Source organism: Hippopotamus amphibius, chromosome 2 (assembly GCF_030028045.1).
Source record: "Hippopotamus amphibius kiboko isolate mHipAmp2 chromosome 2, mHipAmp2.hap2, whole genome shotgun sequence".
NCBI classification, from domain to species: Eukaryota; Metazoa; Chordata; class Mammalia; order Artiodactyla; family Hippopotamidae; genus Hippopotamus; species Hippopotamus amphibius.
The window spans coordinates 21,429,614-21,454,908 of NC_080187.1; the positions used below are offsets into that span (position 1 = coordinate 21,429,614).

Here is a 25,295-nt window from a genome sequence, read left to right on the forward strand (position 1 = left end):
GCCTGCCGTGTGTCAGGTACTCTGCCAAGGCCTTTATATGCATATTTAACCATCAGAGTTACTTAGTGGGCCTCGGCCTTGTGACTTCCACTTTACAAATGACGAAACGGATTCATGGGTTAGGTAGCCTGCCTGAGGTCGCAGTTTAGTACCTGCAGGAGCTGGGGTTCTAATTTAGGCAGGTCTGACTCCGAAGTCCATTGGCTTGACTGCTAGGTTACAAGTAGCATGGGATCCATGTCACGTGAGACATAGTGCAGTGGAGGTCCAGGGAGAACAGGGAAGGTGTCCTAAGGATGGTAGTCTTGAAGGGCACCCCAGTCATAGGCATAGCCTGGAAAGCACAGGGAACAGGGACCGGAGCTCAAGGTGGCAGGAGTGCGGGGAATATGGGGGGAGTCATTGGAGACTGAAGAAGTAGGTTGGGCTTTTTAAAATTCCACATCTCTTCCTGCCTTTGCCCCTTCACACACGTCTCTACTTGGTATTTACTAGACACCTGTGCCTTGCCCAGTGCCAGGCACAGGGAGTGCCACAGGTGAAAAGCACACAGACAGGCACACACACAGTGTATGTTCTGGTGCCAGCAGGTGGGAAGGGCTGTGGAGTGGGCCTGAACTGGGGGTGGCCTGTAGATGGGCAGAGGGATAAGAGGGGCATTCCTGGCAGCAGGCCCATCAACTGTGGGCTGAAGACTGCTGTGGGGAGTTAGATTGGTGGTTGGGGGAGCAGGGTGTGGGGGCCTTTGGGTGCCAAGTAGAAGAAATGGGCTTTGACCCAGGTTTTGAGCAGAGAGTGTGCCCAGGCAAAGGCAAGGAAGCTCTTCTCAGACTTGGCCAAACCCCTTGTGGGTCTGTCTTCCTTGGGCTTGGTGCCAAGGCCAGGTGACTCAACGTTCATTCCCAGTTGTCAGGCAGTGAGGGCATGGGTCCTGAGCTGTGGTTTCAGAGCTGCAAGGGCCTTAGAAGTCACGTCAGCTGGAAAAGTTGATTTGATCCACCCAGTGTTTCAAGTAAATTATTGAGCAAACTTAAGAGGGGGGAGGGCTCTGGCTCCCATCTTTGAGCCCAAGAGCCTCATAGGTAAGTTGTAGGTAAAATTGCCTTTGAATTGTGTTCCCAGATGAAACAAAAATGGGAGGACCATTGTTTTAATGTGACCTCCCATAGGACAGGAAGGGACTTTCCCTTGGTCCTAGCGATGCAGGGCACAGAACCCTGTCTCCAGGCTCTTTGAGCTGTGTGTGCTGAGCTGCCTCCCGCCTATACCTGGGAATGTGTATGGGGGTGAGGAAGACATCAGTTTGCCTGCAAACACATCACTAAGATCTGAGCCGGCACCTGGGGGATTTGCCCAATTACCAACAAAGAACATGGAAGAAATTTTTCAAGCTTTTAAAACCTTTAATAATGTATGTGTTCCCTAAGGCTGGCCCTCTTATTCCCTCAGCTCTTTCTGGCTTGAAGTCCTCCCCTGGTTTCCACATTATGTTAAAGAAGGCATTAGGTGGGGGTACGTATCGGCTGCAGTTGGGGAAAAAGTTTGTCCCTGTTACCACGGGTGGGCACTGGCTGGAGCTCTGCCTAGTCTGAGGCAGAGCTGCCAATAGGTGCATTGCAGGCAGGCTACCTGGAAACTGGATTCCCTTAGTCTTCCAAGTGTCCAGGCAAAACGTGGGGGAGGACACAGTCCCACAGGCCACAGTCCTATGGCCAACAGCAGGAGTTCCAAATCCCTTGTGTGCTAGAAAAATATTTTCTCTATGTGCCATGTCATGAAAAGGACTGAGAAGCACTGAAATGAGGGGACCAAAGAGCTTCAGCCATAAGCTTTTCTGCCAGAGAATGGCATCTACTGGAGGCAGTGCTACTCCAGAAGAGTCTACCACATGCATCCAGTCACCAGTCTGTCCATCCATCCATCCACCTACCCGTCCATCCATCCATCCATCCGTCCAACTCGCTGGCCAAATATTTATCACCCACTCACTATGCACCAGGCACCATGCTGGGTGCCAGAGATAAAGTGGTGAACAAGACACCCTCAGAGGGGCAAATGCACAGTGGATTTGGGAAACCAAGGCCCAGGGAGTGGCAGGTTACCCACAGACATCCAGCATTTAATTGTTGTACCGAGATCCCCTCCTAAAGCTGCCCGTTGGGCAGAGGCAACATTTGGGGAAAAGCCACTGGGTAGAAACATGGCCTGAAAGGGTGGTGGGGAGGTAGACCTGGCCTCCCCATGGCCAGAGGTCAGTGGATGATGGAAATGGTCTGGTCAGCCACAGCAAAGACGGGGAAGACCGGCCCAGGGAAGGATGTCTGGTGGGTGTGGAGCACCGTGCCAGAGGCTGGCTCGTAGAATAGCAGCTCCTGTGCCTGCAAGTCCAGCAGCACCCCCAGCTGAGCTGGGCAACGCAGCAGTGCCAGGGGCTTGTGTTGCCCATCGTGTGAGAAACGGAACTCCTGGTCGTAGCGGGAGAAGACCCAGGAGAAGGCATTGTAGCCCAGACGAGAGTCACTGCCAGAACCCTTGCGGGGCAGCTGGCCTAAGGCCACGCCCACCTTATAGGCACAACTGTTCTGGACGTTCACCGTCCAGACATGCAGCCCAGCCTGGAAGGAAGTGGTTGCCAGGGCATTGGGCCAGTGGTCAAAGCGCTCCGGGCCATCCGCACAGGCCTTGGACTTCTTCACATTGAAGGTCAGGGTCCTTCGATCATCTGACAGTTGCAGGAGGGGGCTCACAGTCTTCTCGTCGATACGCATGTCCTCCGTGCCTGCCAGAAAGAATTCTCAGAGTTGCCCAAGGCCCACCCTCAGCCCTAACCTGGTCCTGCCAGGTAGCAAAGGGCTTCCTCACCATTCACTGGCAGAGAAGCCATTTACTCTCTCTGAGCCTCAGATTCCTCATCTGTAAAATGGGGATAAGAACAGGACTTATCATAGGGTGGACAAGAGGATCAAATGAGATGATACACGTAAAGTGCCGAGCATTAACAAGCGCTCAATAAATTGCAGCCATGGCAACAGTAGTTATTAGTCTGTTATTCGTTATCTGTTAACTTAGATAAGATATAAGACCCAGAGAGGAGAAGCAAGTTGTCCAAGGTCACACACCAAGTTGGTGGCAGGGGCAAAATGAAGACCCAGCATTTTCTTCCTACATTTAGCATCTAGCACAGATCATACTGCCTTCTAGTTGGGCATATCTGCAGTTTCCAGATCAGATTTGTCCTAGCGACATGGTTCCTGGAAGCTTGGAAGCATCCATATGCAGTTTCCAACAGCTAATTAAATGGGACTGCTGGCAAATCAGGCACTATTGGATACCAGCATCTAGAGAAGACGATCTATAGCTTGTACTAACATTTTAAGGGTAACATGCAGGGAGGGAGGGTAAAAATTGAGAAAAATTCAATCCATTAACCTAACCTTTCTGTGAATTGCGAAAATACTACAATGAGCAGTGTGGAAGCTTCCATCTAGCTTGGGGGAAGTCCTCGTTGAGAGCTCTCCCACTAAGGGGGAATTCCTGGAGGCAGGAGACCATGTTAGCTGGCCTGAGTCAATGTTAAGTGAGTAAGTGAAATGAATTCAGGCAGCTCAATTCTCACTCCAGATGCTCTCCAGCTGCCCATCAATTATATCTTCTTAAAGAGAAACTAGGTTTCCAAGAAATAATACTGAGCTATTGCACTAGGGCAGGACATAAGGAGGATGTGATTTCTAGGAACAAGATTTCTCCCAGACCCAGCCACAGAGCAGGCTGGTCTGGAAACAGGGAGGACCTGGCCCAGCTGCCCCAGGCCTGTCCAGAACCTTGGCTCCACAGACAAGCCTGCATCCAGCATCCCTGGTTGCTTAAGCTACGATCCCAGATGCACCAGTCCCCAGTGTGACCCAGCAACAAACCCTAGACAGACAGACACAGACAGAAGCCCAGTTGCTCCAACTGGTGCCGGGCTCCAGCAGCTCCTTACCTGAGAGGGACCCGAGAACGGCTGTCACCCAGAGTTGGGTCAGTAGTGGGCTCCGAGTGCACTTCTCATTAAAGTTTAACTTTTCCGACTCCTTGGGATCCAAAATGCCCTCTGCTTCCTCCGTCCTTGTGCAGGAAAAAAAAAAAAAAAAGATTTAGGAAGGTTCTGGAAATATATCTGGATCAGTACAGGAGTGGGACAGAAGTAAAATCCTCTTCCCACAAGAGTGACACAAGAATGGCAGCCAGGCCCCACACAGGAGCCCCAAAGGAGAGCTGGAGCCAAAAGAGAAGGTGGGCAACCCCTCTATGCCCTGGAGCCTTAATTCCAGCAAAGCACACAGATTACAGGGAGGTAAATCCTTGGTGCCAGTATTAGAAACTGGAGTCAGTGTGTTCTGTGGGGGAAGCAACTCGCCAGTGACTCATGACTTAGCAGCCGAGCTGGGAGGAGGACCTGAGCCTCTTGTGCCGCAGTCTTTCCACTCCATCAACCTGTGTGGAGAAAATCTTGCCTTCCTCCAAAACCTACTGCAGCAAAATCTATTGGTGTGGTTGGAAGGTACCGCCGGTCCTCTGCTCTTAAAGTACAAACACCCCTAAAGGGTCACACAGGAAGGAACTATCAGTTATCACCCCAACCAGAAAGTAGTCATAGCACTTTGCTCCCAATAACTACCTCTCTTCAGCTCACAGGGGGGCTGGGTTTTGTTGGAAGGCATTTGGGAACATTAGATGCTTAGGAGGGAAGTATTGCCATTTATTAAGCAGCCAGGCTCTGGGCCTGTTGTTTTCTACAGAGAATCTCATATGATCTTTGCTATAACATGGGAGGCGGTTGTTATTGCATTTGACAGGAAAGAACAGGGATTCAGAGAAAGCACTCAGCTAAAAAGAAGACCTGGATTCAAATCCTGCCTCCATGCAAACACAGAACAAACCCAGCCTGGGGTCCAGGCACCATTCAACATAATCTTTCCCTTGATTGGAAGTAAAATCTCACGGGGTGTAGGGCAAAGTGAGGATTCACCACAGGCCTTCACAGACCTCTGAACTGGCTTCTGAGAAAGAACCTTGCCACTGCCTCTAAACACGAAGATGGCCTTTGAGCTCAGGCAGCAAAGAAGTGAGAGCACACACCCTCTTCCCCAGATCTCATGGCTCTGTCCATAAACAGAGGATGGAGGCGGGGGGCATGTCTCCTCATAGATGTGAGCTCTTTCTTTTTAAGACTGACACTGACTGCACTGGCTTGGGAAGAGCGAGGTGAACAGAGCCCTAGAAAAGCTGAGAGCAGGCTCTGGTTACAAAGGCCCTTTGTGGTCAGGACAAGAGAGGCTCTGTTGCCATCTTCTCAAAGCACTGAGGCTGGCTCTGGAGGAGCCCCAGCTATCAGGTGAGGAGGAAAAAGGAGCTGGTGTCAGCCATGCTAAATCATCATCAGAGCAAATCTGAGGCCAATCGTAAACACTAGAGTCTAGAGAGCCAGCTGGTCCAGCTACCTAATGGTACAGAAGATAAAACTTGTGACCCCAAAGAAGCGGGAGTGAAATGGGGCTGGGACACAGCAGGGCCCTGACCGGGACCAGAATACCCAGTCTGTGCAGCAGGACCTGTTGCCATGGCAAGCCAGGGTTGAGCTCAGCCACGGATGTGGAAATAACCTTGGGGGCCAACAAACAGATTTTGAAAACAGTGCAGTCATCCCTCCATATCCTGGGGGCACTGATTCCAGAACCCCCACAGATACTAAAGTTCACGGGGTGTTCAAGTCTCTTACAGTCAGCTCTCTGTATCTGAGGTTCCCCATCTGTAGATTAGAAAACATTCAAATCCGTGGTTGGTTGAATCTGTGAATGGGGAACACATGGAAATGGAGGGCCGACTCTACTTTGAGAGTGTGCACCCTCAGTCTAAAGGCACAAAGGACTACAAACAAATCTCAAACTCTACTAGTAGGTTTGTCAATCATGCTATGGGTTTAGCAACTCTCAAACAACTCTGTGTGTATCATAGGACTGAACAAATGAATAAGTATACTGCTGTTGTTGGGAGCCAAGGTTCTCACTGTGAAAGAACGACACAGATATAGAATAAAGGAAGGCAAACTCCTGTGGTGTTTGACTGGAATTAGATACAAACTCAGGAATAAAAAAGTTACGTCCCCACACACTCCCTAGCTCTGTATGCTGTCCACTGGGAAGGCCTGGAAGGAATGATGCATCAGTAGCAATGAACACACCTAATGCCTCAATCTTGGTTTTTAAGTACTATTTCCCACTTAAAAAACCCGAAGACTCTCTGGAGAAATTAGCTGATTCCACGGCTGAGGCAGGAAAAGAACACATTGAGCCTTGGATATATTCTTGTCCCAGAAAGCAAGAACGTACTCAAAGAATGATGAGGAGTCAAAAGGACCCAGGATCTGGCTTTAAGGGGCTCCTACTGGCCAAATCTGGGAGAGTTTGAAGATTAAAATTAATAATAATACTAATAGATTATAATGCAATGAGTAAAATAAGAACCCATGAGTCGGGACTTCCTAGGTGGTGCAGTGGTTAAGAATCCACCTGCCAATGCAGGGGACACGGGTTCGATCCCTGGTCCAAGAAGATCCCACATGCCACGGAGCAACTAAGCCCCTGCGCCACAACTATTGAGCCTGCACTCTAGAGTCCATGATTCACAACCATTGAGCCCATGTGCTGCAACTACTGAAGCCCGCACATCTAGAGCCTGTGCTCTGCAACAAGAGAAGCCACCACAATGAGGAGCCCACACACCACAATGAAGAGTAGCCCCCCTCTTGCTGCAACTAGAGAAAGCCCATGTGCAGCAACGAAGACCCAATGCAGCCAATAAATTAATTAATTAATTAAAAAAAGAATCCATGAGTCTATATTGATACTATATAAGTGAATAAACAAGCAAACTGAGTCCTAGACACAGCAATCAGACAAGAAAAAATAAATAAAGGAATCCAAATTGGAAAGGAAGAAATAAAACTGTCACTTTGCAGATAACATGATACTATACATAGAAAATGCTCAAGATGCCACCTGAAAACTACTAGAGCTCATCAATTAATTTGGTAAAGTTGCAGGATACAAAAGTTATATTAATTTTGTATCCTTTGCATTTTCTATACACTAACAATGAACTAGCAGAAAGAGAAATTAAGGAAACAATCCCATTTACCATCACATCAAGAAGAATAAAATACCAAAATAAAATAAAATAAAATACCTGGGAATAAGCCTACCTTAGGAGACAAAAGACCTGTACTCAGAAAACTATAAGACGCTGATGAAAGAAATTGAAGATGACACAAATAGATGGAACAATACACCATGTTCTTGGATTGGAAGGATTAATATTGTTAAAATGACCATACTACCTAAGGCAATCTACAGTGCAATCCCTATCAAAATACCAATGGCATTTTTCACAGAACTAGAAAAAATAACTTTAAAATTTGTATGGAAACACAAAAGGCCCCAAATAGCAAAAACAATCTTAAGAAAGAAGAACAGAGCTGGTGGAATCATGCTCCATGACTTCAGACTATACTACAAAGCTACAGTAATTAAAACAGTATGGTAGGAATAAACCTGCCTAAGGAGGCAACAGATCTGTATGCAGAAAACTTTAAGACACTGATGAAAGAAATCAAAGACAACACAAACAGATGGAGGGACATACCATGTTCCTGGATTGGAAGAATCAACATTGTGAAAATGATGGTACTACCCAAAGCAATTTACAGATTCAATGCAATCTCTATCAAACTACCAATGGCATTTTCCACAGAACTAGAACAAGAAATCTTACGATTTGTATGGAAATGCAAAAGACCCTGAATAGCCAGAGCCATCTTGAGAAGGAAAAATGGAGCTGGTGGAATAAGGCTTCCTGACTGCAAACTATACTACAAGGCCATAGTGATCAAGACAGTATGGTACTGGCACAAAAACAGAAAGGAAGATCAATGGAACAGAATAGAGAATTCAAAGGTAAGCCCAAGCATATATGGGCACCTTATCTTTGACAAAGGCAGCAAGAATATACAATGGAAAAAAGACAGCCTCTTCAATAAATGGTGCTGGGAAAATTGGACTGCTACATGTAAAAGAATGAAATTAGAATACTTCCTAACACCATACACAAAAATAAACTCCAAATGGATTAAAGACCTACATGTAAGGCCAGACACTATAAAACTCCTAGAGGAAAACATAGGCAGAACATTCTATGACATACATCAAAGCAAGATCCTTTTTGACCCACCTAGAATAATGGAAATAAAATCAAGAATAAACAGATGGGACCTCATGAAACGTAAAAGCTTTTGCACAGTGAAAGAAACCATAAACAAAACAAGAAGGCAACCCTCAGAATGGGAAAAAATAGTTGCCAATGAAACAATGGACAAAGGATTAACCTCCAAAATATACAAGCAGCTCATGCACCTTAATACCAAAAAAGCAAATAACCCAATCCACAAATGGGCAGAAGACCTAAATAGACATTTCTCCAAAGAAGACATACAGATAGCCAACAAACATATGAAAAGATGCTCAACATCACTAATCATTAGAGAAATGCAAGTCCAAGCCACAGTGAGGTATCACCTCACACCAGTCAGAATGGCCATCATCACAAAATCTGGAAACAACAAATGTTGGAGAGGGTGTGGAGAAAAGGGAACTCTCCTGCACTGTTGGTGGGAATGTAAGTTGGTACAGCCACTATGGAAAACAGTTTGGAGTTTCCTTAAAAAACTAAAAATAGAACTACCATATGATCCAGTCATCCCACTCCTGGGCATATACCCAGAGAAAACCATAATCCCGAAAGAAACATGTACCATAATGTTTATTGCAGCACTATTTACAATAGCCAGGACATGGAAGCAACCTAAATGCCCATCAACAAATGAATGGATAAAGATGTGGCATATATATACAATGGAATATTACTCAGCTATCAAAAGGAATGAGATGGAGCTATATGTAATGAGGTAGATAGACCTAGAGTCTGTCATACAGAGTGAAGTAAGCCAGAAAGAGAAAAACAAATATTGTATGCTAACTCATATATACGGAATCTAAAAAAAAAAAAAAATGGTACTGATGAACCCAGTGACAAGACAAGAATAAGGATGCAGATGCAGAGAATGGACGGGAGGACACGAGGTTGGGGGGGGCGGGGGGTGAAGGGGAAGCTGGGACGAAGTGAGAGAGTAGCACAGATATATATATACTACCAACTGTAAAATAGATAGCCAGTGGGAAGTTGCTGTGTAACAAAGGGAGATCAACTCAATGATGGATGATGCCTTAGAGGGCCGGGACGGGGAGGGTGGATGGGAGTCAAGAGAGGGAGGGAATATGGGGATATGTGTATAAATACAGCTGATTGACTTTGATGTACCTCAAAAACTGGTACAAGAGTGTAAAGCAATTATATTCCAATAAAATAAATTTATGATGGCATTAAAAAATAATAATAAAACAGTATGGTAATGGCACAAAAACAGACACGTAGATCAATGGAACGGAATAGAGAGCTCAGAAATAAACCCACATCGTTATGGTCAATTAATATATGACGAAGGAGGCAAGAAGATACAATGGAGAAAAGACAGTCTCTTCAATAAGTGGTGCTGGGAAAACTGCACAGCTACACGTAAAAGAATGAAATAAGAACATTCTCTATCACATATACAAAAATAAATTCAAAATGGATTAAAGACCTAAATGTAAGGCTGGAAGCCATAAAATTCCCAGAGGAAAACATATGCAGAACACTCTCTGACATAAATTGTAGCAATATTTTTTTGGATCCATCTCCTAAAGCAAAGGAAATAAAAACAAAAAACAAATAGGACCTAAGTAAATTTAAAAGCTTCTGCACAGCAAAGGAAACCATCAACAAAACAAAAAGACAACCTACTGAATGGGAGAAAATATTTGCAGATTATATGACTGATAAGGGGTTAACAGCCAAAATATATAAACAACTTATACAACTGAACATCAAAAAAACAAAAGCCCAATGTAAAAAATGGACGGAAGACCTGAATACACATTTTCCCAAAGAGGACATACAGATGGCCAACAGGCACATGAAAAGATGCTCAGTATCACTAATCATCAGGGAATGCAAGTCAAAACCACAATGAGCTATCACCTCACACCTGTCAGAATAGCTATCATCGAAAAGAATGCAAATAATAAATGTCGGCAAGGATGTGGAGAAAAGGGAATTCTTATATACTGTTGGTGGAAATGTAAATTGGTGCAGCCACTGTGGAAAACAGTATGGAGGTTTCTCAAAAAACTAAAAACAGAACTACCATATGACCCAGCAATTCCATTCCTGGGTATATATCCAAAAAAGTCAAAACACTAATTCAAAAAGATAGATGTGCCCCAATGTTCAAAGCGGCATTATTTACATTTGCCAAGATATGGAAGCAACCTAAGTGTCCATCAACAGATGAATGGATAAAGAAGATGTCATATATAGATATAGATATAGATATAGATATAGATATATACACACACACATATATATATACAATGGAATATATATATACAGACACACACAGAATGGAATACTACTCAGCCATAAAAATGAATGAAATTTTGCCATTTGCAACAACATGGATAGACTCGGAGGGTATTATGCTAAGTGAAATAAGTCAAAAACAGAAAGACAAATATTACATATCACTTTTATGTGGAACCTAAAAAATACAACAAACTACTGACTATAACAAAAAAGATAGAGATGTAGAGAACACAGATATAGAGAACTAGCGTTTACCAGTGGGGAGAGGGAAGGAGGGATGGACAAGATAGGGATACAGGATTAAGAAATATAAACTACTATGTATAAAAAAGCTACAAGGATATATTGTACAACACAGGGAATATAGTCACAATTTTATAATAACCATAAATGGAGCATAAACGTTAAAAATTGAGTCACTATATTGTATACCTGTAACATATAATATTGTATATCAACTATACTTCAAGAAAAAAAACAAGCAAACTAATATAATGTTGTATGTCAATTATACTTCAATTTAAAAAATTAATATCCCTGATAATGGGACAAAATGACATCGTGTCCCCTGGTATGACAGACTGAGGACACATCACTTATGAGATGTTCCTGCTCAAAATGTATAACCTGAATCTAATCATGAGATAACATTAGGTAAACTCAAATTGAGAGATATTGTATGAAACTGTCTTTAGACTCTTTAGAAGTGTCTAGAAAATAAAATTCTAGGGAACAATTACAGATTTAAAAAGACCAAATGGATCAGGGGGGTAAAATCCAAAGGCTGTTAAGAACATTTTTAGTACAATTGGCAACTTTTGAATACAGATTGTATATTAGATAATAGTATTACATCAACATGAGATTTCCTGAATTTAAGTACTCTGTGGGGGAATTCCCTGCCGATTCAGTGGTTAGGACTCAGGCTCTCACCACCAAGGGCTGGGGTTCAATCCCTGGTAGAGGAACTAAAATCCCACAAGCTGCACAGTGCAGCCAAGTAAGTATACTGTGGTTATGTAAGAGAATGTCTGCTCTTCGGAGATCCATATTGAAGTATTTAGGGATTAAAGGTGTACTTTCTGCAACTTACTCTCAAATAGGTCAGAAAAGAATAATTGGGCTTCCTTGGTGGCGTAGTGGTTAAGAATCTGCCTGCCAGTGCAAGGGACACAGGTTCGAGCCCTGGTCCGGGAAGGTCCTACATGCCACAGAGCAACCAAGCCTGTGCGCCACACTACTGAGCCTGCGTGCTAGAGCCCACGAGCCACAACTACTGAGTCCATGCTCCTCAACTACTGAAGCCTGCACACCTAGAGCCCGTGCTCCACAACAAGAGAAGCCACCACACTGAGAAGCCCGCGCACCACTACAAAGAGTAGTCTTTGTTCTCCGTAACTAGAGAAAGCCCATGGGCAGCAAAGAAGACTCTATGCAGCCAATAAATAAATTTAATTAATTTAAAAAAAAGAAAAGAATAGGTTATTTTATATATACATTAGATAGATAGGTAGGTAGGTAGACAGACAGACAGACAGACACAGATAAACAGAAAGACAGACAGGAAGAAAGTGACAGATAAGAAACAGAGAGAGAGCAAATGTGGCCAAATGTTATCAATTAATATTTCTAAGTTCATTATACTATTTTGGCAACTTTTCTGTAAGTTTAAAGTATTTAAAACAAAAAATAAAGATAAAACATCTTTTCAAAAATCAGATCAGCTTGGTACTGAGGACAGACTGTTAGAGGAAGATGATGAAAATAAAGGAGAAAGAAGACCAGCAGAAGTGTGGAAAGATTGTAAGAAGACAGTAAACTAAATTTAGGAACATCCATACTGTGGAATAGTTCAAAAACTTTCCAAAAAGTGAGATGAATCTAAATGTACTGCCATGGAGAGATTCCAAGATAGATAGCCTGGTGAGTTATAAAACAAGTATGAAACGATCCCATCTGTGTTTTCAAAAAAAATTTTTAAGAGGGGGGAAAAAATCTCACACACTCTCCTCTGACTAAACACAGGAAAGCCTATAAGACACACATCTAACTGTTAAAACTGATCACCACTCGGGAATAGGATTGGGAAGAAGTGATGGAGACAGTTTTAATTTTAAATGGTTTTATACTGGTGAAAATTTTTCTTTTTCTCCCATGCACATGTATAAAAATAAATAAGAAGAGGGCTTCCTAGGTGGCACACTGGTTAAGAATCCGCCTGCCAATGCAGAGGTCACGGGTTCGATCCCAGCTCCAGGAAGATCCTACATGCCGCGGAGCAACTAAGCCCGTGTGCCAAAAAAAATAAATAAATAAATAAATAAATAAAGAAGAAGAATGGACTGTGATCCCCAAGTACGGCTCTGACATCTCACACACATAGGGTAAGAATTTAATTTCTTTGCCTGGAAAATGACACCTTCTTAGCCACTTCCTCAGGCTCTTGGATCTCAGAACCTTTCAGAACTTAGGGCCTGGTTCAATTCTTTTACTACTGCATAATTAAAATGAAGTTTTGAGTGGTAACGCAGACTTAAATTTCGAAGATTCTTTCATCAGGAAAAGGAGGAGTGAGGTAGAGAAGACAGTACTGGGTCAGATGTCAGGTGTGGGTCCAAGCCCCAGCTCTGGGGCTTAGGCAAGTCCCTTCCCCTCTTTGAGCCTCAGTATTCTCATCTGTAGATGGGGGTGGTAAAACCCTCCCACAAGGTGACTGTACATTTTTTTAAAGGATAATATTTAAGAAAGCCTATGGCAAGCCTCTGACTACTTGTTTATTTCATTGCCTTTCCACATGGGTCTAAAGCAGCTCTCCCAGCTAGGGGCAGGAAGACCACTGTCTATCGAGCCTGGCTTCAGGAAGCCACTCAGCTGCCTGCCCTGAGCCGCCTCCCAGAAGCAGTGGGGCCTGACAGCTAGGTAGAGGCCTAAGGCCATGGTTTCCGTGACTGCCCAAGCAAATACCGGGGGCCATACTCACCTCTCAAAAATCTCCTGCTCATTCTGCTGTGAGAAAAGAAAACAGAGTCAGGCTTGGCACCAGAAACCCAGCAGGCAGTCATCAAGACTTAAATATAATCAACTTGCACGGAGGGCTCCATGTGGATAGAGATTCTAGAATACAAACATCTACTCCTTCTTTAAGACCCCACATAAAACTTTATGGGTCCTTCTTCACATATCTCCCCCACCACGCACTCAGGATGAATCCCTCTGTCCCCTGTGTCCCAGGCTGTGGTCCCAGCGTTTGGGGCAGAATGTGCTTGGCACATGGAAGCTGTATGACGAAATGAACACACAATCTGGGACAGTCAAGGAAACCGCCCCCCTGAATTGCAGCGGGACAGCTGAGTGTTCCCCGTTCTCATTTCTCTGCTTGGCGCATCTACTCAGATGTCACACTGTCACCTTAAAACTGCAGGTATCTGAATATCTATATAAAATACTTTGAAAGGATATGTACCAACATATTGGTCATGGTAATTTCTGGGTGGCAGGAGTGAGGATGAGCTCTGTATTTGCAATGGACCCCTTATCAGTGCAGTGTTCTCTCTGCGAGCTTCTGGACTCTCTCCACCTCCCCACTTCCTTTAACAAAGCTGTGACTCTTGTCTTTCAGGCATCGGCTTCTAAGTCGCTTCATTCAGGAGCCTTCCCTGACTACCACCCCCTCAAGCCTGGACTGCAGGGGCCACAGCTCCCAGTAATGCCCTCTACCATAGCACGTAACCCCCCCATGTCCTAATTATCAGTTTATACAATCATCTCCTCTACAAGGCTGTGAGTTGCTGACAGCTGTGTCCTATACCTCCACCCCATAGCACAATGCTTAGCATACAGTAAGCACTCAGTAAATATTCACTATTGAAAGAACTGTTACCAGGTCAAAAAAAAATCCGTATACTTTTATTGTCCTGTCTCATCCCTGTTCCAAATTACCATTTTCCACCTACCTCCTACCAACAAACATTTTCACTGTTTTCAGACTTTGGGGGAGTCTGGCCAACTGGCTGTGTCTTCACCCTTGCCTGACTTACAATCAGCTGGAGGTCATCCAGATGCGTGAGCATGTCCACCAGGCTGGTGCGAATGTTGTCGAGCTTCTGTAGTGCCTCAGTCCAGTGCACTCGCTGCGTCAGGATGCTCTGGTGGGCCCGCTCCTCTTCGCCATGCACCTGTTCCAGCAGCCTCTGCTCCTCACTCTCACACAGACTCCTCACCAGACCCAGCCGCTGGATGACCAGTTCCCGCGCTGCACTGGCTGTGCTCTGACAAAACATAAAACAAGGAGTTGGGTCCTGGCAGAGCCCCAGCCAAGATTAGGAAGGCTTGGGCTCAGCTGGAAGGAGTGTCGAGATTGATTAGCAATGTCTGCCATGGGTACAGTAAGGGCCGTAACACTGCTTAAACCATCCGAGCCCTAAGATTTCCCAAATGTGGTTTAGGGTGAAGAACTCTGAGATCCAGACATTGAGGCCATATCTCATGGAGCTAAGATGACAGAATGAAAGAACTGGGCAGGACTTAGAGATCAGTCAGAATCATCTGCTTATTTCACGGTTGGGAATCCCAAGGTCAAGAGACCAAAGTCAGAGAATCATAGAATTGCAGAGCAGAAAGGCCTAAGAAGTCTTCCCCATCAACAGGACACATACCAACAGTAACTCCGTTAATATTCTGACCCATGTCTGAGGACAAAAAGCTCATTACTTCCCAAACCTGTCCATTCCAGCTGCTTCCATGGTAGAATTGTTATCTGCCATACAGGAGGGCTGAAATCAAATCTAAGTCAATGAAGTTAACATGTGTCCCCTAGCAACCAGCACAGTGTCTGGCACAGAGTAGGTACTCAAATATTTACTGAATGACTGAATGGAAAAGTTTTTCCCAACTTACTCAAAAATCTCTTGGTAGTGTTCACGTGCCAAGTCAATGGCACAGCGGGGGCGAGAACCCAGTTCTCTTGACTCTCAGTTCAACGCTATTCCCCTACACCAATGCCATCTGGTAACCAATCCTCCCCAAAGGCACTGGTGCATGAAGCTCCTGCACTCTTGCCAGACAAGTGAGGGCAGAACTGTTTCCTTTATGCCAGAAACTCAGGGATAGCCAGCAGCTCTCCTCGTTCCCTGCCCCTGAAGACCTGCTTTGTACAGTGCAGGGGACAATTATGCCCATTTTACAGAAGAAATTGAGACCCACAATTTGCCCAATGGAGAAGAGAGAGTGGCTGAGTGAATGGCCGCAGGAACCAAGAGGTTTAGACTCCAACTCTAGTGTTCTTCTTTTTTTCCCCCAGTGTTCTTTTGAGGCAACATAACACAGTGGTTAGGAAACTAGGCTGTAGAGACAATGCCTGGGTTTAAATCTTAGCTGTTCCGCTTACCATCTGTTGAACATTGTTACTTACCTTCCCTGTGCCTCAGTTTTCTAATCTGTCAAATGAGGATACTAATAGTACCAACCTTGTAAGGCTATTGTGAGGATCAAATAAGTTAATACATGTAAAGTAAATAGAACAAAGCCTGGCATGTAAGTATTTGATAGCATTAGCTATTGCTCTCCTCGCTGTCCCACCTCAATGCCTTTCCCATGAGTGGGTCTCTGCAGCCACGTTTGCACTGTGAGATCAGGATCAAGGACAGACCCAAGATGCATCAGATGCTCCCTGACAAGAAGGCTACAGTCAATTTCAACACGTTTCTTGAGTCATTCCCAGAAAAAAAAAAATTGCAGAGAAAAAAGAAAACTTTGCTTTCTAAAGATATGCCTGAATAAACTAAAATCCCTCCTAGAACATAACACAGAAATGCTGGAAAAATAGCCAAAAGCATCCTTTTAAAAGTGAAGCTACTCTGGCAGCTCGAGAAAGGAAATCCCCTGGAGTCCAAAAGTAAAAAGGAAACTAAAAACCAGTGTAATCAAGAGCTGAGGACTCAACTAGTTGCCCTGAATGGGGCTTGTGGTTTACTTTAGAATTTTATACTCATCTAAACCATCATACAAAAATGAAAGCACACTAAAAACCTCTCTGGGGACTTCCATGGTGGTGCAGTGGTTAAGAATCCGTCTGCCTGAATTGGGAGATTGGGATACCAAACTGTACACTCTAAATATGTGCAGTTTATTGTAAAAAAAAATAATGCATTTCATAAATGTGTATAAAAGGATGTAAAATCATTGAATGATGGAATAAACTTCCCAAAGCCTGAAAAAAAATAAATAAATAAAATTAAAAAAAAAAAAAAAAAGAATCTGCCTGCCAATGCAGGAGACACAGGTTCAAGCCCTGGTCTGGGAAGATCCTATGTGCCGCGGAGCAACTAAGCCCATGTGCCACAACTACTGAGCCTGCACTCTAGAGCCCTCGAGCCACAACTAATGAAGCCTGCCTGCCTAGAGCCCATGCTTCACAACAAGAGAAGCCACCGCGCTGAGAAGCCCGAGCACTGCAACAAAGAGTAGCCCCTGCTCGCCACAACTAGAGAAAGCCCACGTGCAGCAAAGAAGACCCTAACGCAGCCAATAAATAAATTAATTAATTTACTTAAAAAAAAGAAGGGAGAAACTTCTTTTATGTTTTCTTTTAAAAAGTGTTTTATCAAGATATAATTGATATACAATAAACTGTAGTGTAAAATTTGATTTTTTTCTTATTAGTCATCTGTTTTATACATATTAATATACATATGGCACTCCCAATCCATCCCACCAACCCCCCGCTTTTCCCCCTTGGTGTCCATATGTTTGTTCTCTACATCTGTGTCTCTATTTCTGCCTTGCAAACCAGTTGATCTTTACCATTTTTCTAGATTCCACATACATGCGTTAATATACGATATTTGTTTTTCTTTCTGACTCACTTCACCCTGTATTACAGGCTCTAGGTCCATCCATGTCTCTACAAATGACTCAATTTCGTTTCTTTTTATGGCTGAATAATATTCCATTGTATATATGTACCACATCTTCTTTATCCATTCGTCTGTCGATGGACATTTAGGTTGCTTCCACGACCTGGCTATGGTAAATAGTGCTGCAATGAACATTGGGGTGCATGTGTCTTTTTGAATTATGGTTTTCTCTGGGTACCTGCCCAGTAGTGGGATTGCTGGGTCATATGGTAATTCTATTTTTAGTTTTTTAAGGAACCTCCATACTGTTCTCTGTAGTGGTTGTATCAAGTTACATTCCCATCAACAGTGTAGGAGGGTTCCCTTTTCTCCACACCCTCTCCAGCATTTACTGTTTGTAGATTTTCTGATGATGCCCATTCTAACCGGTGTGAGATGATACCTCACTGTAATTTTGATTTGCAAACTTCCTTCTTTAAAAAAGTGGGGGTAGGGTTTGGTGTGGGATGAACTGGGAGATTGGGATTGCCATATATACATTATTAATAAGAAAAAAAATCAGTTTATTGTATGTCAATTATATCTCAATAAAATTACATCTCAATAAAAGTCCTTAAAAATAAAATGTAAGGAGACTGCCCTGGTGGCACAGTGGTTAAGAATCCACCTGCCAATGCAGGGGACACAAGTTCGAGCTCTGGTCTGGGAAGATCCCACATGCCGTGGAGCAACTAAGCCCGTGCGCTTATGGCACAGGCTGAGCCTGCACTCTAGAGCCCGTGAGCCACAACTACTGAGCCTGCATGCCACAACTACTGAAGCCCACGTGCCTAGAGCCCGTGCTCTGCAAGGAGAAGCCACCGTAATGAGAAATCTGCGCACTGCAATGAAGAGTAGCCCCCATTCGCCATAAATAGAAAAAGCCTGTGTGCAGGAACAAAGACCCAATGCAGCCTAAATAAATAAATAATTGTTAAAAAAATAAATAAAATAAAATGTAACAATGGGACTTCCCTTGCGGTCCAGTGGTTAAGACTCTGCACTTCCACTACAGGGGGTGCGGGTTCATCCCTGGTCAGGGAACTAAGTTCCTACTTGCTGCAGGGCGCAGCCAAAAAAAAAAAAGTAAGAGTTATCCTGACCCCTCTTCCCTTTCTTTCATAGCCTACATCCAATCCATCCGCAAATCCTGCCACTTCTTCCTTCAAAATATATGCAGAATCCAGCTACTTCTCATCGTCCCTAACACCATCACTCAGGTCCAAACCACTCTTGTCTCTCACCTAGATTACTGCAACAGCTTCCTAACTGGCCTTCCTGCTTCGACCTTTGCTGCCCATGTTCACTTCTCAACACAGCAGCCAGAGCACTCCTTTTAAATCTTAAGTCTTACTCTGCTCAAAAATTTCTAACTTCCCAGACCAGTGAGGATCTTTTTTTTTTTTTTGGCACACAGGCTTAGTTGCTCCGTGGCATGTGGGACCTTCCTGGAGCTGGGATCGAACCCGTGACCTCTGCATTGGCAGGCGGATTCTTAACCACTGCGCCACTTAGGAAGCCCACCAGTGAGGATCTTACCCAGCACCCCACAGTGCTCCGCTCTCTGACTTCATCCCCTTTGCCTTCTCACTTGTTTACTCTGCTTCAAACTCACAGGCCTCCTGGCTGCTACTCCAACACACCAGGTACGCTCCCACCTCAGGGCTTTTGCACTTGCCTTTCCCCCTTTTTGGAACACTCTTCCCCTAGATATATGGTCCATTCCCTCACCTCCCGTAAATTTTGTGCAAATATCAATCTTTTTAATTAGGTGATTCCTGATCACAGCATATGCAATTACAACCTCCATCCTAAACATGACCTTCCTGTGTTATATTTCTCCATAGTGCTTATCACCTTTCGACAAAGCGTATATTTTACTTATTATTAGCCCTGTCCCCTGACTAGAATGTAGGCTTCACAAAAACAGGAATGTTCGTGTGTTTTGTCCACTGTGGAATCTCCAGCACATAGATCAACAGTGCTAGGTGTGTGGTAGGTGCTCACGGAGATTTGTTAAATATTTAAATAAATGGCAAAATGATATACATATTCCCCTCAAAGTCAGCACCTGCTACAAAAGCTTCTATTTGACATTGTACTGAGGTCCTAGCCAGTGCAGTTAAGACGAAAAAACAAAAAGGATGAGGAAAAAGACAATGAGAGAGTGACGGAAATCATCACGCAAAGAGAAGCAGAGATGGACACAGAATAGCTGCCTGGACTTCTAGCAGCTTGCTCGTTCCTGGTTCTAGTCCCCTTTAGGTTCCGAAAGACTCCTGTATCCAACCAAGAAATTCTCTGTTTTGCTTATGCTAGTTCAACTGGGTTCTGTTCCTTGCAATCAAAATCATTTATTTTTTTTAACTGAAATAGTGCCAAGCCTGCTGCATGTACTTTGGGGGAAGGAGGGAGGGGATGTGCAGGAAGAAACTCATAGCCCCTGCCCTTGAAGGGCATACTTGAGACTAAAGATGTAGCAGCAGCTACGAGTCAACTGAATAAAGGATCAGCAGTGAGGTGTAGCAGAGGGATGACCTGCTGGGAGTCAGAAGATCCAGGTCATAGAACTGACTCTGGCAGGAGGCTGTGAGTCAATTAATTTCTAAGGAACCCATTTCCCCAACTGTAAACAGGCATGTTACTACCACCCACTGCCTGAGATTGTCATAAGCAATACTCAACGTAAAATCCATAGTGTAGATAATACTGGGGCTGAGCACAGGAATAATCCACTCTGCCCAAATGGTAAAACTAAGGCTACAAGAGAGGGGAAACCATCCTTCCTGGGCATTCAACTTTGCTAGTAGCACAATGAGTCTGTGAGCTTGGGAACAGTACACTGGTCTAAGCTCCTAAGGCTGAGGTCTTATCCCAGGAGGGGGCCCAGAGGACAGGAGAAAGGGGAAGAATTACCTACCACTGCTTTCTGGCTCTTCCCTGGCAGGACATCAGCCACATACTTGGTGATGGTAGCACTCTGTAACTGCAGCCTCTCACAGTGGTCCACAATCTTGTTCTGCAACACAAATGACATCCATGATGTCTTGATCCACGTTGGTCCATTCACTCCATTCCAGTGATTTTTTTTTCCTTTTACCCCACCACCCACTCCCACGGTCCTATCTCAGACCTCATCATTATTGAAAACTATGCCACCTCCAAAATCTTCACTGCAAGGATCCCACACCCTGCCAACCATTTCCCATCCTCCTAGATCATGTACCCTAGAATCTCCCATTCCAACAATTCTTCAGCTTAGATAGGGTCACCGATATATCAGTCTTACCACTTTTCACTGTCCGTCATCCCCTTTTGTGGCCTTGCTTCCCTGCTTATCCTGAAATCCCATGGCCCATCATTATAATCACATTTTTAAAAAAAAATGTTGGGACTTCCTAGGTGGTGCAGTTGTTAAGAATCCACCTGCCAATGCAGGGGACACAGGTTCAATCCCTGACCCAGGAAGATCCCACATGCCGCGGAGCAACTAAGCCTGTGTGCCACTACTATTGAGTCTGTGCTCTAGAGCCCGTGAGCCACAACTGTTGAGCCCATGTGCCGCAACTACTGAAGCCCACGCACCTAGAGCCCGTGCTCCACAAGAGAAGCCACCACCGTGAGGAGCCCATGCACCACAATGAAGAGTAGCCCCCACTCTCAGCAACTAGAAAAAGCCCATGTGCAGCAACGAAGACCCAACACAGCCAATTAAAAAAATGAATCAAATAAATAAATTTATTTTAAAAAATGTTTATTTATGTGTTTATTTGACTGTGCTGGGTCTTAGTTGTGGCCTTCGGACTCTTAGTTGCTGCATGTAGGATCTAGTTCCCTGACCAGGGATCGAACCCAGGCCCCCTGCATTGGGAGTACAGAGTCTTAACCACTGCACCACCAGGGAAGTCCCTATAATCACTTTCTTACATATACTCTCACCCCCTCCTTCATACCCAGCCCCCTAACTCTCCACAACCTGCACCCGAGCAGAAGAACATGGCTTCTCAAGCTGTTCTTCCCCAAGCCACCCCCACTCATTAAACAGCACCGCCAATCATCAACCTCACTACTCAGACCAAAAACCCAGGAGTTTCTCTCCAACCCCACATTTAATCTATCAGTGAGTCCTATCAGCTCCATCTTCAAAGTCTCTCTTTCTCTCCTCTGGCCACTTCTAGTCACCTCTACTTCCGCTGTTCCACCTAGATCACCTTTATCTCTCACAGGAACTGCTGTAGAGTCTCCTAACTGAGCTTTTATTCTTAACCACCTCCTAAGCCATGCATTAGCCACTGCCATCTTTGGTAAGGAAATCAGATCAAGTCACATGCCAGCTCAAAACCCTCCAATGGCTTTCCAATACACCCACAGTGAGACTTCAGCCAACAAGGCCCTACCTGATGGGGCTCTGCCTATCTCTCCAATGTCACCTCCTACCACTCCCCACTCTGGCCTTCTTACTGTTCCATAAATACACCAAACTTGTCCTGACCTCAGTGCCTTTGCACCTGTTATTTCTCGTCTCCAGCAGTCTTCTCCCATATATGTCTTGCTTCCCGACTCCATTTCACCTCTTTAGAAGCCTTCCATGACCATCCCCACACCCCCATCCTTACTTAGCTTATTTTTTTCCCTTGCACTTATCACTCTCTGACTGTATACCATGCGTCTGTTTACTTTTTTTGTATCTGTCCTCCACCACAGGAACATAAGCACCATGACTTTGACTTGTTCTCTACATCCTATTACCTAGAGAGAGTTCCTGATTAAATACTTGCTGAATGAATGAACACCCACTTTCTAGGCCACAAGAGTTTCAGCAGTTCACAGCTCCTGAAGCTGTGAGCATCGGCCATGAGAGTGGGGGAGAGTTTTAGAAATGACAAAGCTGAGGCCCACAGAGAAATGACTTGCCCAAGCAGACATGGCCAGGCCCCTGCTTTGCTACTCCCTTTCTCCAGAACAACTGGAGCCCTTCCAAGCGGCAGCTCCCCCACCATTTCCCCTAAGAGCTTTGCCTCAGTTCCATCTGCCAAAGGGCGACTCAGCTGTCTCTTCTAGGCAGCTCTTGTAAATCCTTCCCCCTCACAAGTAGGAATCAGTGGCCCAAATACAAAGTTAAAGAATTGAGTCAACTGGAAGGAAGCTGTGGTCACTATACACCATAGGATTGAGGGAACTGAAACTAACTTCTGAAAAGCTACAGGCCAGGTATCCAGAAGGTAAGAGAGAGGTTGCTGTACTGGTGCTGATTTTGCCCAATTCAGTAACAATCTTGCCCTGGGGCAAAATTTCTCTGCTGGCTAGAGGAACAAGGGAAGCCTGCAAAACAGCCACAGTCTACTCAAAATTAGAGGGAGAGAGGACAAGACACATCTCCCTTTAGGAAAAGAAGATGAATATGCTAAGGGCCTCAGGGGAAGGCGCCCTGCTCCGGGCAGAGTGCATTCCAAAGCAAGCAGCAGGCCAGCCACCCTGGCCCAGCCTTCACTCCTTCTACCACTCAGATTCAGCCTTGATGGCAACCTTTTTTTAAAAGGTTTTATTAAATTCTCACTCCCATTAGCATCACTTCCTCCCTCCAACCACTGAAGCAGAGGTGGTTTTCTCTGGCCTAGTCAATGACTCCCCAGTCCAGCCCCTGAACATTCGGAACCTTGAAAAAGTTACTGCCCTGTTCTGAGCCTCAGTTCCCTCATCTGTAAATTGTAGGTAGGGCCACTGCTTCAAAGGTCTGGTTGGAATGAGATGATGGATAGTTAAGTGCTTTGGAACCTGCAAAGTTTCTATCCATTGTGCAAGTTCATTATACCACCTTATCCAAGCTTATTTTCATCTTCATGATAGTAGGACCAACCAGGAGCTTTCAGGTGCCATTGAAAAACTGAATCCCTCGCTCCAGCACCCTATCAGGTGTGTTTACTGCAGCCCGGTCTGAGCCCTCAGGCCTCACAGCTGGGCAGAACTCCAGGGAGAAGTTGGGAGAATCAAGCAGGTTAATCAAATTGCAAGGAAACCCCCAGGGACCACACCTGGGGTGGAAGGAGGTAGGAAGCCCCATGGTGACCTGACTCTCCAATCTCGGCAGCTCAGGGGAGGCTGGTGACAGGAAGGTGGCTAGCTCGGAGCCAAGCTGGAAGTGGAGGTGGGAAGAAAGAAACCCTAGGTGAAGGGTTCCAGTAGGAACCTCGCGATATCCTCCCCGCCCCCTCCGTTTACTCGCGTGAAATCGGCTTGAAGGACAGTCCAGGCCAATCCTGACAAGGAAAACAAATCCCCTCACCAGGAAGCCTGAAGGCTGGATGAAGGGAGGGGCTTTGAGTCGAGGGGCTAAGGAGCGAGGAAGGGCCGAGTTTTATCAAGTTACCAACAAGGCGGAAGCTGGGGCACACCTTGTCTCGGGCAACTGGAGCAGCGGAGCCCCTTATTACCCGAGGCCAGTCCCATCGCACAACTACTTTAATAAATGCCCCCAAACTACAAATGAGGACACAGGCTCAGAGATTAAGAGACTCACAGGGAAGATCTGATGGAGGTGGGAAACGAACTCGGGTCAGCCTGACTCCAGAAGCCACACCCTTAACCGCCTGGTTCCACAGCCCGTGCCACTGCCGAGCCGGGACTGCCGGACCCGCGGCCGGGTCCCCGCCGGGTCCCCCCCCGGCGCCTCCCCGCCGGCGCCCCCTTCTTCCGGAGCCCGCCGCCTGCCGGCGCCCACGCCCGCTCACCCGCAGCTCTTCCGCGCGCTCCTCGGCCCGGCGGATGCGGTGCCCCCGACAGCGGCCGCCCTGCCCCGCGCAGGCGGCGCAAACGGGCCGTTGCTCAGAGTAGCAGAACCAACTCAGAGCCTGGCCGTGCTCGGGGCAGAGCCGCCCCGGCTCCGACCCGGCCCCCGGCCCCGGCCCCGGCCCCGCGATCTCCGCGGACATAGCCGAGCGCCCGGCGCGGCGCGCTCCACCTGTCGCAGGTGGCGGCTGGGCGGGGCCTCCCTGACCCCGCCCCCGGGCCCCACGGAGCGCCCTGCGCGCTGGTGGCGGCGCTTCCTCCCGCCCTGCCCTCTCCGCCGGGTGGGCGCCCGCTCGCCCCCACCCCGCGCCAGATCCCGCCCGCTTCGGCAGTCTTTCTGATTTTTTGCTGAATTGAATCGCGTTTTATGTGTGTTTGTTTTATAATAAACAAAACACAAAATACTAATGTGACTGTAGGAAATTGAGCACTATTAATTGAGCACTTATTAAGTGCCAGGATTTTGCTAAGCCCTTTGCAAGCATTCATTCCATCACGTAATACTCATAACAGCTCTTTTTGACAGGCAACTTTAAACAAGTAGCTTAAAGCTAGGTTCTGGTGCCAAACTGTCTGAGCTCATATCCCATTTAGCTGCTCACTGGCTGAGTACCCTCCAGGATCTCACCTGTAAAACGGGGATTACCTGGGTAACTACCTCACAGACTTGTGCTGAGGATTAAATAAGTGAAAACACAAAACAGTATCTGGAGCGCAGACAGTAGCTGCAATTGCTAAGCGTCTGCTGTTAGTACAAGGAAAGTACTACTATGATCTCCATTTTTATGGAAGTTAAGAATCTTTTTCTTTTTGGTTGCACTGGGTCTTAGTTGTAGCAGGTGGGCTCCTTGGTTGTGGCATGTGAACTCTTAGTTGCAGCATGCATGTGGGACCTAGTTCCTGACCAGGGACTGAACCCAGGCACCCTGCCTTAGGAGCACAGAGTCTTAACCACTGCACCACCAGGGGAAATCTTGAAGTTAAGTGTCTTGCCAAGGGGTCACAGTTATTATTTGGTAGCAATGTGATTAGAACTCGGGCAGTGTGACTTGTGGTCAA

At 45.6% G+C, this 25,295-nt stretch overlaps 1 protein-coding gene across 3 annotated transcripts; it reads right to left on the reverse strand.

The window, feature by feature from the left end:
* Positions 1 to 2,098: 2,098 nt before the first annotated feature.
* BSPRY (B-box and SPRY domain containing) lies at positions 2,099 to 24,416 on the reverse strand. 3 transcript variants are annotated; one of them, XM_057725046.1, is made up of 7 exons: positions 24,179 to 24,416; positions 20,371 to 20,469; positions 14,595 to 14,825; positions 13,538 to 13,563; positions 3,983 to 4,107; positions 2,863 to 2,913; positions 2,684 to 2,779 (listed from the first exon to the last, which is right to left on the reverse strand). In XM_057725046.1, the coding sequence occupies exons 1-6, from the start codon at positions 24,377 to 24,379 to the stop codon at positions 2,885 to 2,887; spliced, it is 711 nt and encodes a 236-aa protein (XP_057581029.1). In that variant the 5' UTR covers positions 24,380 to 24,416; the 3' UTR covers positions 2,684 to 2,779; positions 2,863 to 2,884. The 3 variants fall into 3 exon arrangements, with proteins under 3 accessions (XP_057581028.1, XP_057581027.1, XP_057581029.1); XM_057725045.1 differs by lacking the exon at positions 2,863 to 2,913 and having other exon boundaries at positions 2,099 to 2,779; positions 13,538 to 13,560; XM_057725044.1 differs by lacking the exon at positions 2,863 to 2,913 and having other exon boundaries at positions 2,099 to 2,779.
* Between the last annotated feature and the right edge of the window lie 879 nt (positions 24,417 to 25,295).

Excerpts from the sequence above, each read along its gene's own strand:
- BSPRY (XM_057725044.1), bottom strand. The coding sequence starts at position 24,379 with ATGTCCGCGGAGATCGCGGGGCCGGGGCCGGGGCCGGGGGCCGGGTCG. Across the intron at positions 13,564-14,594 it reads TGGATGACCTCCAGCTGATT|CAGAATGAGCAGGAGATTTT; the intron begins GTAAGTCAGGCA and ends CTTTTCTCACAG. Across the intron at positions 2,780-3,982 it reads CGTTCTCGGGTCCCTCTCAG|GCACGGAGGACATGCGTATC; the intron begins GTAAGGAGCTGC and ends TCTTTCTGGCAG.